The sequence below is a fragment of the Aptenodytes patagonicus genome, chromosome 6 (assembly GCF_965638725.1).
Source record: "Aptenodytes patagonicus chromosome 6, bAptPat1.pri.cur, whole genome shotgun sequence".
Classification (NCBI taxonomy): Eukaryota; Metazoa; Chordata; class Aves; order Sphenisciformes; family Spheniscidae; genus Aptenodytes; species Aptenodytes patagonicus.
The window spans coordinates 50016666-50031231 of NC_134954.1; the positions used below are offsets into that span (position 1 = coordinate 50016666).

The window sequence follows — 14566 nt, forward strand, 5'->3', positions numbered from 1 at the left end:
TTTAAGGTCTGTGTAGATACTGAATTTTCTGGAGTAGCTGTGGTGGAGTGTGGTGAGTTGAGCCCATAATTCTAGTGTCTTATGTTCATTTACTGACAGCCTTCTAGCCCCTCAGTAGTTGTGGCAGAAGCTGAGCCAGGAAAAAAAAAAGGAAACATTAATGTATTGTATGTCTACTTGGATCCACCTGCTGCAACACACTTACATTATTGATTTTAAGACTTATTTCATGATCCCTTCTTCAGCCACTCAGGTCTGGCATTTCAGACCAAAATAAAAAAAATGGCATTTCCCTTGACAGGAAAATTATTGGAAGTATGAATTAAAAATACCTCAAATTATTATACTAATTTGAAAAATTAAAATCTTAAAATTATATACTTTCAGGTAGCTCTACGGAAAATATTTAAAACTGGTTGCTTTTGATGAGCAGGCCTGTATCCCACAGAAACTTGGAACATAATCCCACTCTTGATTCATATGTAAATGCATTTAATTATTAAATGCTGTATTTAGTTTACTTTGGAGACCTCTATTTTCAAGAGAAAGAATTGTGTAAAAGAGAGAATTTTTGATGTACCATTTCAATAAATAACAAATTATTGTTCCATAGATAATGCTTAGTAACCATTAATAACTGTGAATGGTTCTGCTGTTCCTATGACTATGCCCGTAGGACGTGCTGGACTTTCAAGCAATGTTGACTGTATTCTTTTCTTCCCTTGTTATGCCTTTTGATAGTTTCAAAGACAGCATGGAGAAATCATCATCTTATTCCGACTGGCTAATAAATAATAGCATTGCTGAACTCGTAGCTTCCACGGGTCTCCCAGTGAATATCAGTGATGCCTATCAGGATCCTCGCTTTGATGCTGAAGTAAGAGATTTTTAGAAATGTAAATATACATCACATTTTTGGCATTGCAACTAATATAACACAATTTTATCATTATAGCCAAGTGGCTGTAAAATGTGAATATTTATTTTGAATTATTTTTTCTATCCAGTATGTCCTCCTTCTGATCTGCTGGTGTTGACATGGCTTTATACAGTAAACACAGGTCGCTGAATTAGTGTATGATTTTAGGCAGTTATGTTAGTTTCAGTCCGTGATTCTTTTTTTTTTTGTCTTTATAAGTGATACCATCGTCTATCAAGTGCTTTGATATTTATGCAAACTGATTTTTGTTGGTGAAAATTCCACTGTTGGTGTTCAGTGTTAGCAGCGCCATTGTTGTCAGCTATTGGCGTGACTGGGACTGTACACACACAAAGTGTAAACAGAACCGCTATCAACACAAATGTTGTTTGTGATCTAACTTAGTCAACTAACCTTTTAACTTGCACAAATAAAATATACACATTGGATTAGTTATTTCTCCAAGATACGTATCACTTCTAATAAAAGTTGTTTGTGTATCCTAAGGTATTCGTTCCAGCCTCAGTTAGGAAGGTGTAGATACAGATAAAAATGTATATGTATACTTAACGCCTAAATAAATGTTAGAGGCATATGGAAGGACAAAATCTTCACTAAATTCTATCCAGTGAAACAGTGTTACTATGGGGGACTTGGCCAGCAGCACATTAATCAGTGGACAGCCTTGGTCAGCAAGCTTGCCAAACTATATTACTACAGTAAGTGTGCTTGGAAGTGTTTCATGTTGCGAGTTTGCTTGGTTCCAGTTTTATTCCATGTGTCATTAAAGGGATTATCTCAAACCAGCAGAATTTGTCAAAACAAGAAAAATAAAAGGGGCCTGCTATAAAAGTGTACAAGAAAACTGTGTTGATGCTAATTTGTTCAGAATTTCAAAAAGTACAATTAATGCCTGGGGTCTATTTCTTGCCAAATAGATATGCTAAAATAAAGCATGCCAGTCCTTGGTATGTTTGCAGTTGTACTTTTAATCTAGCATGTCCTAAATAATTCAGCTATCCATTTGTTTCACAGTTAGTCCTTTCCAAATTAGAGGCACTGCACAATTTATATATAGAAAAAGAAAACACTTAATACAAAGGGCAATAATTATTTTCTGGTGGTGGGTTCCTATGAAAATTTAATTCTTAAATTCAGTTGTTAACAATCAATTATTTCTACAGACAGTCAAGTGTAGTAAGAGGAATGTATTATCCCTTATGACTTAGATAATCAAACACATTTGTAGTTATGAACAGATATTCTGTTCTCTGCTTCTACTAAAAACTTTTTTTTTGTCCCAGAACACTAATTGTCATTTTAAAATGTTGATGCTCAATTTTAAACTCGTTCACAGATAATTTAATGCCAAAGTATTTTCATTGAGTTCATTTTAAGATATACATCTGAGGCAATTGTTCCCCCACTCCCATGGATTTTAGATGGCCCTCCATGCTGATTTCAGTGATGAGTTTTGGGTATGTACAAATAAGCAGTACTCTAGTAAAACTCGAGTTATATCTTTGGCTAGCTAGGAGATGAGTGATCCCCTGCTGCCTCCAGTATATGAATTATTGCTGGTCTTTTCTTCTATTACAGATTGCCTGTAGCACTGGCAGTTTTAGTAGGAGAACATCTCCTGTGAGTGGGCTCATCCCACTCTCTTACTCTAATCTCTTTTGAAAAAATATTTTCTTTTCTTCAGATTTTGCAACAATGACCCTAAAGAATAAAGCTTATTAACCATAGAAAAGAGAGAAACAGTGACACTTGTAATAAATGGCAAAGTTTTATACTATATTAGATAGAAAACAATAAATGAGGCAGAAAATTCTCTTCAGAACTCCAGGACCAATTAAACCTACATAGAAAATCTCAAATCTTGATTTTGACCTCATCCTTCCATTTCTTCCTAGCTTGCATTTCTGCACAATTCCCTACTTACTCTTGCCTTTCTTCTGAAAATGTGTATTTCCTGTAAGCCCCGTTTTATAGCTGTTTTGCTAAATCCAGTTTCAGTTTGACAATTGGGAAAGAGTATTTCTAAGGCACCACTTATTCAATGGAGGTTGTCTCTACTAATCCACCAGTGTAAGTAATCCAGGAGTTGTCTGGACATTGCCCTCAGTTGCAGTTTGTCTTTAATTCCAAATCGAAGTCAAATAGTATAAGCTTTCTGTGGCAAAGATGGCAATGTTTGTATTTTCTTTGGCAATTTTTAGAATAATCCTTGTGACTTTTGGTTAATCTTACTGTGAATGAGGTTTCAGCAGAAATTTTTTTCTGAGGCAGAGCTGATCCGTATGGAATGACACTTGTAAATGTAAACTTACTCCTTGATGTTTCTATTACTAGAACGTAAAAGGCTGCAAATGGTACCTACCGCTAATGGAAGCTCTCATTTCTATGTTTTAGGCTGACCAGATTTCTGGCTTTCACATAAGGTCTGTTCTGTGTGTTCCTATATGGAATAGCAACCACCAAATAATCGGTAAGACCTTCCTCAGAGCTGCATCATTTTTCTGCTAATGTAAATTTAATTCTGTCTTTTTAATTCTATGTTCCTTTTTCTTCTTTTTCCCAGCTGAATATTGTTAAGAAGTTACGGTACCTAGGATGCATGCTAAGTATCCAAGAAGGGATGTTTTGACTTGGATACTGTATGGACTTTTTCAGCTTTCCCATTGTGTCATTGTTAAGTTATATATTGTATTGAAACTTGAAGACTAATGAGATGAAAACAGAAATTCTAACAATATTAGTGAAAAATGTTTGATATGCTTTGATACTTGTCTTGGGTCTCCCTTTTTTGTATGCAACTCGGGCAACCGTTTCTGCAGTCCAGCAAAGTGGTCATTTCCCTCTGTAATGATAAACTACTCAGTCAGGGAAGACTTACCGAAGAGGCTGTGGCAGCTGTCAGAGTTGCCTGTGGCAGTGGTGTGTGCTGGATCAGGACGTGACAGGGTTTTATTGCTTGTTTGATATGATGCTTCTCAGCTATGATACACCTGCAATTGGTCCTGCGTTATTACCTGCTTTTGGCACAAAAAGGAGCGCCGTTTGTAAATAACAGTGCCAGATTCCTCTCCAACTTTCCACAGAATAATTCAAGTCAAAGCAATAGCAATTTAAACCAGCAGGGCAAGACTTACATCCCTGTGTGTAGTGGCTGTCAGCGAGAGCTGAGATCCGTAGTGCATTGCTGAAGGCACTCGGTGCCATGCAGGATCAGGATCTTTGAGCTTGTTCGGCAGAGGTGATGTGGGAATTGAGTCTTTTAAAAATATGGCTCATTGTTTCTTGTGAAGTGCGTATTACCTTGAAGTAGAAAGAAACTGAACTTTGACTGCTGATAGCTCTTACAGTATTTTTCTAAGGGCATATCATAGCTAAATGAAATAGAAATGGTTTGTTGCAGTAGAACTCAGTATTAGTTCAGCTAGAGCCAAGAGCTTTGAACACTTTCTTTTTGAAGTGGTTTAAGGAAATTACTTTTTTTTAATGAAAAAATGTTCAATAAATTTATGGACCAGTCATGAGAAAAAAGGACTTATATACCCAGGTGATGCTAAACCAACTAAGATTTTAGGAACGAAGGTACTGATTGAGCAAATTATATTAGTAACTCCAAATTGCTAGGAGAATTTACATGAGTGCTGTTAGCAAAGTGCTAAAGTTCTTTCCCAAAGAGATCTTTAACCTTTTGTGAAAAGCGTTGCGAGTAACTTTTAGATTTGCAATATTATACTTGGAGAGTAAAGAATAACAGTTGAAAGTAATAAACTGAGTCCTGGTATCAAAACAATCAGACTTTCACATGTTTATGTCTGTCTAATGATTTTCAGAATAAATATTTGCAGTTTTGCTTTTCAGTTTGAAAGATGTATTTTAAATGTTGCCAATAAATAAAATATTCTGCATTGTGAATTAATGAATGAAGATTATAATTCGTATTAACTCTTTCTAAAGGGGTAGCTCAAGTATTGAACAGGCTTGATGGGAAACCCTTTGACGATGCCGACCAGCGACTGTTTGAAGTAAGAGGCATTCAATTTTGTAGCAATAACATACTTTTTCAGCAGGATTTGGTATTTCTGGGTAATGCTGCTCCAGCCTACTCTAGGGAGGGGGGAAGAATATATTGTCTGTATTTATGGTTTGACATTAATTCTCAGAACTCCTCACTTAAGATTGAATCCTAATTAAAACAAATTTCTTGCATCTGATCTTTCTCATCTTGCTGAGGCCAGTGTCTTACCTGCATTCTCAAGATAACCTGTCTAAGCATGATTATTCCTGATGTTTCCAAGCAATTCCTTTTCATGATTAAGCCAGCATTCACCTTTGTGTCTGTATTATAATTGACTTCCTTCTCTTTTTTTCTTTTTAATTTTAGGCTTTCGTTATTTTTTGTGGCCTGGGCATCAACAACACAATTATGTATGACCAAGTGAAGAAATCCTGGGCAAAACAGTCTGTGGCTCTTGACGTATGTGTACATCTTAATGAAACCTTTTCTTGCTCATAAGTGTCACATGTAAAGAGACCTACTGCTTCTGAATTTATTGTAGTTAGCATCATTTTCTATATCTACTTCCCTGCACCTTAGAGTGTTGTCTTATTAAGGTAATGCTGAAGGGAAACTTTCTCAGGGTACGCTTAGCTGTGGAGCTCATGCACAGCTTAAGTAATTTTGAACATGGATATCTCATTTGATGCTTATGTTTTTTTACATTAGAAGGGGGGGCAGTGATGATGGAGAATCTAGTTTCTTACAGGTGTAAGTGTAGGAACTAATCTAGGTGTTATATGTATTTTTCTTGTCCATCAGTAACTGAAAATTCCTTAGGATTTGATATTTTAGATAGCTGCTTGTTTTTCTAGTGTTACAAAGTATAAGTAAAACATACTGTGAATAGGACAAAATTTGAAAAAAGTAATCATCATCATACCTTTTTTTTTAGTATCAAAAGCAACATCTCCGAACCCTTATCAGATATGTCTTTCTAGAATAAAGTCAAAGCAAGGATGGCTGGCAGCTCAGTAAGAGCTCTGCTGTGGGTCAAGGCCAATACATAATGCAAGGCCCTGGCACTCCAACACATCATGTCTTTCTCTAAAATACATATAGAGTAGCTAAAAGGATGGAAAGCTTTCTCTTTTTTTTGCCCATTGCCTTTGTAGGAATTTCTTTTCCTGTTTCTGCCCCCCCTGCCCATTCATGAAGAATGAAATCTACCAGCTCCTGTAAAATAAACTCTAAAATGCAGAACATTTCAAAAAATTACGATTATTTAAACTTCTGTAAGCTGATTCAACAGTAAAGCACTATTCTCTATTATATTCTGGAGACTTTAAACATAATTTTTAAAAATTTTTAAAAATAACCTTGGTGAGAACAAAGATTGGAGTTTTGAGGACAGCATTACAAATTTACGTTATTCCTACTAAAACAATAATTAAGAATGGTTTGAATGAAATTTAAGATCTTTTAAAAAGTATTATGCAAGACTGATTAATCATAAAACATTCCTTCAATGAAAGGGTAATGTCGCTAAGATTTCGGTATTGTTTTAAATTTCACATGCAATAAGAGAAGAAAATGATCTAGCTATCCCTGATGTGTGCACCCTTAAACTGTGTAGCTCCTTTGAGTTTATACAGTACCCACCATTATAATAAGAACCACAAAAAGAGTGTTGGCCTGATTGAGATATGAATTTCTCTCTCTATTAAAAATCAAACCAAACTGGATTGCTATGAAGATGGCATAATTTTTTTTTCTTTGCTTTAGGGTTGGAGATATTTATGTATTGGGGATCTATCCTATAAAGCACATAGGCATGTTAAGGCTTTCTGAAGTCAATATCAATAGGACTGTTTGTGTTAGGAAACATTCTAAGCATAAGTGGCTTTTTTATTATTCCTGTACAAGTATTCACTTAGGAGGGAAAGTTAAAAACTTTCCTTTTCAGGCCTCCTGCAAGATTCCTTATTCTTTACATATCATAGTCATGAATTACTATAGCCCTCATATGCCCCACATATTTGTGCAATATTACACCTTAGAATGAATACTCCTCCTGGCAAGAAAAACAAGCAGTGCCGGATATCGCACCCAGATACATAGGGATGAAAGTTAACGTAGAAGTTTGTTATTTCCTACTGAAATCAAGGAAATTTAAATTTCTTGGTTTAAAATAACAGCTTCTTTCTTTGATCTAAAAAAGACTAATAGCCATATAGCTTGAATGTAGATTATAGTTTTGATAAATGGCCACTATGCTTCAGTGAAGAGTAATTCTTTCTATAAATGAGCTACAACTCATGATAATATTTGTATAAAGTGATTGAATATACAGCAGACAAGTACTGAACAAAAGAATGGTATATTCTGAAGGACTGTGAATCCGTTTTTCAATAATAGAATACTTTATTAGTATTTATGTATTTAGCTAGGATGGCAATGAGTGGCATTTGAAAATGACGTTGATATCAGATGTAAAATAAATCAATTTTATATATACCATAATAAGATTCTTACGCAGATATACAAATACTGTTTTTCATATAGAATTCTCATAAGATGGACTAATAAACAGAAGACCAAAATGTAAATAAATGATGGGCAAAGGTTGACAGTAGGATGCCATAGGATTCAAAACCAGGCTAAATACTATTTTAGGTATTAAGGATGCAAAATTTGTAAATTATTAAAAGATTAGAATAATCAATATTAAGGTAGACTGTAAAAATCTAGAGGGATATAATGAATGTGAATAAAAGAGAAGCTTGACGAGAATTTTGATATTAAGTGTAATCTGTCATAGCAGAAGACAATTTTACTAATCTTACAGATTTCTGAGAGAAGCTATGATATGGTTGGACAGAAAAATAGATACTATTTGAGGAAGGACATGATGTGTAGTTATAGAAAGTAAAACGTGGGACAGAACAAGTAAATTGGTGTTTGTTATTTATTCTTTTATAGTGCAGGAATGATTTCCTGTTACTGTAAAAGATGACACCTCTAAAATTGATATGAGTAAATACATCTTGGGACTTATTGCCACAAGGTATTGCAAGCCAAGGTCATTTGAGATAGAGTTTAGGTATTTGTATGAGTAGCAGAGACATTCATAGATTAAAACAATTTCAAAATGAGAAATATATATCAAAGCTTTAGCACATAAGCAGATCGGGTGTTGCTGTGTGGTGAGGAGGACCTGTCCTTGCTAGTAGCACTCTGGCTCTGTGAGCTCCCTCATGGACCGGCGCCTCGTCCCACGCACAGTCAGACCTTGGTGGGTCCAGTCCACCGGATGGCTCTCGCACCTTCTGGAGTGCTTATTCAATGTTAGTATCGTCGCATAAGGATATAATGCATTCCATGTAAATGCATGCATACTTACAGGTAATAAGAGGAGGTGTGCAGTACCTTGTGCGTTATATTTCATGCTTTCGTCGCCAGCATGGTATTGAAGAGAATGTCAGGCATAGCATAGAGGTGCTAATTTGCATGCAGCGATGTGCCACTAGCAAAGGCATTAAAGCTTTACAGTATAGCAAAAGGCATTATTTAAAGTCTATAAATCTACTCTCATTTTTACATTAAATTCTTTCTCTTTTAATTGTAGAACTCCAGGAGAACAATGTAGGAATGCCTATAATATTAAATTACTTACTGTCCATTATTCCCTATAAAATTCCCTGCAACATAAATGCCAAATGTATACCTGATAACCTACAATTAGTTATTATATGCTGACATTCAGAACTTAATTACCATGCATAAATATTAATTAAATTTGTTTTAAACGTCGTTGATTAGACTGCAGTACAGAGCCCTATTATTTCTACTTGTCAAGTCTACAAAAATGTTTTTTTATCTTTTGTTCTGGGGCAGGTGTTATCTTATCATGCAACATGTTCGAAGGCAGAAGTTGATAAATTTAAGGTAAGGATTTGGTTTTAGTTATTTCTGAAAATACAACAGTAAATTAAAATTGATGTAGATTATCTGAGAGAAGTTTTACATCAAAAACAGAAAATCATAACAATGATTAACAAAGGATGTATTACATGTTATAGGCTGTTAGGCAGGGAAGGTGGAAAAAAAAATCTTTCAAAGGATAAAGAGATGCAGTGATGGGCGCACAGTGGCAAAATACTATTGTCCCAGCACCAGCTGCTGGAACTGCAGTCAGCATGGGTTTGCTGGCCTCCTCAGCAAGAACCACCATAGGGAAGTCATACTACAGTGGGAGGTGAGGAAGAGACTAGAGAAAATGAGAGGAACTTGAGACTTTACATGCTTATAGCGTGGAAGCTGTTCTGTGTTTACTAAAAAAGCAGAGCATTCACTATCAGGATTGTGCATAGACTCCGAAGGCTGGACGTGAAGGTGAGAAATCCTCCTCTAACTTCTGTAAGTGCCCTGGGCAGAACTGTAAAGTGATGTGTGCTGAACATAGCATTGCTAGGGACCAATAATTATGTGTTCTCAGTGAATCCTGCCTTGCCAAGGGGTAGAAAGTAGGGGGAACGGTGACCTTGCTCTTTCATCACTGCCAGCACTCCAGAGCTGCTTTTCTGATAGGCTTTGTTTGTCCTTTTCTGCTTGAGGAAACACTAGGGAAACTTGGTGACACTTTCCTTGGCTATGAGGAGTCAGTGTTGTAGAGGACTCCTCAAAGCTGTTCGGGAGGCTTTCGTGGTGGGTATCAGCGTTGGTCTCCTGTATGCAACATGCATCGGAGACTATGGTGAGGTCTGGGAAGGAGATCTGAACTGTTGTGACCCCGTACTGCTGGCCTTCACTGCTGTGGCTCCCTGGAACCTGTCTGGCTGAAAAATAGCTGTTTGATGGTTGTTTTGACACTTGGCTGGCTGGCTGCAACCTGATCTCTGCACCATGGGGATGGTTGAGGTGGAAGAGGGAAGCTGTGGGTGACTTAGCAGAGCTGATACTGTTGAGTGACCTGGGTTGAGGAAGGGCAGCTATTGCTAGTTAGCTAATTAGTTTGTAGATTATTGCCCAAATGATGGCTGTGCCTTAGAACTCTGTATTGATACCTGGTGATAAGGGTGTAATATTCTCCCTCCGTTGTAGTTATTGGTGCAGTTACCCACCCTTTTGTAAGCTGAAGATTAGATTACAGAATTATTGCTGGAATCAAACCTGCTTGAAGATCGTTCCAACACTGCAGCCAGCAGAAAATACTTTTGTGTGCTTAATAAGTTGTATCTTGTTTGGCAAAAAGAACACTGAACACTGTGTGAGAGGGAGGGGAAAGAAAGGGATAAAGGACCATAAATGTGTCTTTTTTCTCTCTTTTTTTTTTTTTTTTTTTTAAATTTTAGTTTACCTTAGAATAAGCACCTGTAATACAGCTTCTGTGACTGCCAGGATTCAACAAATATCTGTCTGCATACCAGAGGGCCGTACTTCTTGGTTGCTGTTAGCCATTGAAAGACAATTCTCCATCATGGTCTGCGTAATTGAAATAAAAGCCTGCTATGTTACTCTTTGGACTTAAATACTAGTGTGATGTGGAGCTATTCCACTTGTTTTCCCAGGGGTTTTCATTAATAGATTTGCCAGTCTCCAAGTAAGGAATGTCTTGTCGTTATCCGTTTACCTTGAAGCCATGTAACTATCCATTTAATGGTTAATGATAAGGTAAAGGGAAATGAAAAGCATTTATTCATTAACAACCCTGATAGATACATTTTTATAAAGAACATAGATGAGAAAATGAGAAATATAACCAAGCTATGCTTAAACTAAGCTGAGGTACTTTTTCAGAAAAATGTTCCCTTTCCTATATCCAGTTGTCTCGCTTTCAGCTCCTGACAAAATGAGTGCCAGGTGGTCTTTGTTAATGCTTTACACCACTGGTTGTAAACAAAACAAAACAACAAAAACCCAGAGAGGACCAGCGTGTCTTGTGGGCCTTCGACAGAGAGCTCATCCCCAGAGAGGGCCATCCATCCATGGGATGAAATTGCTCTCGTCTCCCCCCTTGCAGAGCTCTGGCAGCCAGTCTCCCTGCTGAGGTCTCCTGGGGTATCCTACCCTGAAATCACTGCTCTTTTCTCTGTTCATTATATTGTTATATTTTGTATAAGCCCTTTGTTATATTACGGTCATCTTCTAGACTTGACTGGCTAATAAACAATTCCTCCCTCTGGGGGTGTTTGGGGCTAAAACTGTCCCCTCTCCCTTTGGTGATTTATTGGCAGATGTTAGAGGAAATGTGTGTTACGATTTACCCAATGTTCTGATTCAGTCAGAACAGGAACAAACACACATGATAGAAACATCTAAATGAGAGTAATGCCGGTAGTTCGCTACTGGCTCTTGACTGACACGGGACCTAACAGTAATTAATGACTTTGGAGTGACAATACATTTGAGTTGACAACTTTTCAACTTATTACCCCAAACATACTGTAACTGGACCCCAGCAGCTTGGAAATAATTACATATTCTTCCTCCTAGTTCAAGTTGTTTATTTCCATCTTTGTCATCTTACTACTTTATAGTCTTCATAAAATGCTTTTCCATTAATTTTTATTTGCCTAAGATCTCAAGAATATTGTGATACAAAGTGAAAAATTGCAAGCGTACTTGAAGTTTATTTTGCCTCTGGCTTTTACCAGTGAATTAATTTTATTGCATTACAGAAAGCCTAGCAAGACTAGTTAAAGTTGATTTTTTTACTTGAAATTTTGTCAATAATTTCCTACTGTTATTGGATGAATTCATAAATATACTTGGTATCTTTTTAAACATTAAACATAATCACTGTGAGCAGGTTCTGTAAAATAAATAATGTTTGTTTCTGTTGCCACTAATCCTGTCTAAGAATTAATGAAACAACAAAAAACCCCACCTTAATAAGAAACCCTTAAGAAATGAAATACCTTTCTCCAGATGCTAGGATGGGAAGAAGTGCAGAGCACCATTGGTTGTGGAGCTGGAAAATACAGAGGGAAGGTCACAGTATGGAACAACGAAACATGAGTGTATGACAATGGACCATGTCATGCAATTGGCCTATTCCATATCTGATTTCTACAATTGTATAATAACAAAGCAGCAACATAGATTGACATTGAACATTTTTTTGCACATTTTTGAAGGGATTCCACTTCTGGTGTTACTAGAATATAGCTTTCACTAATAAAAATCTGAAAGCCAAGTTTAAAAATGCTTATATGATTAGAAATTGTTCTATTAACGAATGGATGTTTCTTTTCTCAGAAGAGAATCCAATTATGTAAATCATTACTGTAAAAATTCATGTCACCAGTCCTTTTCATTATTTGCATTAAAGCTTTTGGGATTCATTAGCACTTATGCTAGCAGGCACAGATTTCTCAGGAGGCCAGTGTGAGCAGGACCAGTGTGAGGCTCAGATGCAGTGTAGGCAGGTGCAGGGAATGGAAAATTCACACCCCTAACCCAGTGAGCTTGTTTTAGTGATAAGAGAGGGGGCTTAGCCCTCCAGGTGGAACTGCAGAGGTCTAGATTCAGAGCCTGAGCAAATCCCTTAATCTTTGTAGGTGATAATGTGGCCCTGGAGAAGGTAATGGGAGGTTTGCCATTGATTTCAGCAGGATGTTGCTGTCTTCGGCTTTGTTTGGCATTTGTAAAATTCCATAGTAATGTTCCCTCTGTCATCTTCTATCTATTTATTCATGATGGTCAGTCTTTTGTATTGTATTTTCTGCTAGAACAAGATCTCTGAAAAAAGTTAAAATTTAAGATCCAGTCCTCTTTTTATGCCAGTCTAAAATGTATGTTAAGTGAAAACTTGAGTTGGCATGCAGTGTAAAATGGGTCCTTTTTCCTGAAAACAGGTAGGTTTTTAAAATGGGGAAAAACACATGGAAGCTTAATTAATAGAGTTTCAATAACAGGCAATTGAATCAGAATTAGTTATTAGTCAGAATTAATCGTGGGGTATCTACCATTATTCCTGTATTTGGGACATGCGCTGTACTTCCAGGTTCTAAGAAAGAGGATCTGGGTTTTGTGAATGATTTATAGGATTAAAACAAGAGCAACAAAAACATACAATTTATAGGAAGTATTGTACATAGACTCTCCATTGCCAGATTATTTTACTTTTATTTGCTACGCAATATTTTTCAACTTTTTTTTACATTTAAATTATGATTTAAAAAAAAAAAATCATTTAAATCCGATATACTGCTAAGTTCATATAAACTGCATAATATTTTTTAGGTTTTCTGATACGTGCTGCATTACTGTGATATGTAGATTTCTGATAATAGGGAGAAAAATTAAACTTTACTTTTCATGGGTGTTTGCAAGTAAAACAAAAAAATCCACCTTGAGTGCAAACATTTCTTGCATATCTGAGAATGTCTGTCTGAAGTCATGAGCCTGATTTATCACAATGCTTCTCCTCACTTGCGTCTACGTAACTGCACCAAATTCAAATTGAATTTTGGCAGGATAAGCTAAAGTAATGCACCAATGAATCATACCCATATCAATATTCATTTTATTTTTTTAAGAAGTTAGAAATAGGTATGCTTTTAAAAACTGTGGCAACTCAGTTCTCTCTTGTATTTCAGACTTAAAAGACAACTCCATAATTTTGATTATGTACTAGCGCTAGTGTTTAGCTATAAGCATTTTTATTATTGGAATAGAAAAATGTAAGACTAGTGAAGTCAGATTAATCTAAGATTGATGCTATCCTATAGCATTGTCCTGTAGTGCCAGGTTTCTTCTCATTGAAACGCAGGCTCTCCAAGCCTAAAAATAGTTGTCTTTTAGACAAATATAGAAAGCCAAGATACATGAATAAAGAATGTAGAATTGTGTCCTGGACAGGATATTTATAGCAAGAGTTACTGACTTCTGAGGCAGTAATGAACAAGTCCTGTGACTTAGCAAGCAGTCCCACACACATCACTTTTAAATTTAACTAATATAGTTTCCAAAGAGAATGTGTAAACACTGTCCTATTATGGGTAATATACAAGAAGCTATTTTTAAAAAGCTAACCTAATTGTGCAGCTGTGAATGGTATAAGCCAGATCAATATTTAATGACTATGATGCATTATTTATAGCCCTGTGAGAGATTCCCTTTTTTAGGTCAAACAGCACACAGGAGAGCTACACAACGGAAAGTAATGTATCACCTGCTTTACAGAATCTTCGATTCAAAATGTAGTGTGAATAACAATTCCTGTATTTCTCAATTCCGTAGCCTGAGGTATGGCTAGTTAAGACCTACCTCCACATAGGGAGGCTTTTGTGTCTCTCTTAAAAACACAGACATTTAACTAAATAACGATGGAAAGAGTTGAACCAAAAAAGGAAACAACTTTTAGGACTGCTGCTGTAAATGACAATATAAGCAGTTGATCTGTGAAAGATGATGGATTTAAGTGAATTTGATACTTGGAGTGTGCATTACATGTATGATACAAAATGAATTTGTTTTTCATGTGTTTTGCTGTTACAATTTTATACCCACCCTTAAATGCATAACAGTGGGCAGGACAATGAAAAATTGAATGTTATGTATTAATTTTATCTCCAATCTCTGTAAGGATTGGGAAAGCATTCCTAGGCTATGTTACTCTCTGCTGTGAT

At 36.2% G+C, this 14566-nt stretch overlaps 1 protein-coding gene across 1 annotated transcript in view; it reads left to right on the top strand.

The window, feature by feature from the left end:
• PDE11A (phosphodiesterase 11A) overlaps positions 1-14566 on the top strand; it is a 142244-nt gene that overhangs the window by 70975 nt on the left and 56703 nt on the right. Inside the window, exons 6-10 of the mRNA XM_076340748.1 lie at positions 742-877; positions 3335-3410; positions 4892-4959; positions 5319-5411; positions 8829-8879. Of these exons, the coding sequence (XP_076196863.1) occupies positions 742-877; positions 3335-3410; positions 4892-4959; positions 5319-5411; positions 8829-8879 (424 nt within the window). The remainder of the gene's footprint in view (positions 1-741; positions 878-3334; positions 3411-4891; positions 4960-5318; positions 5412-8828; positions 8880-14566) is intronic.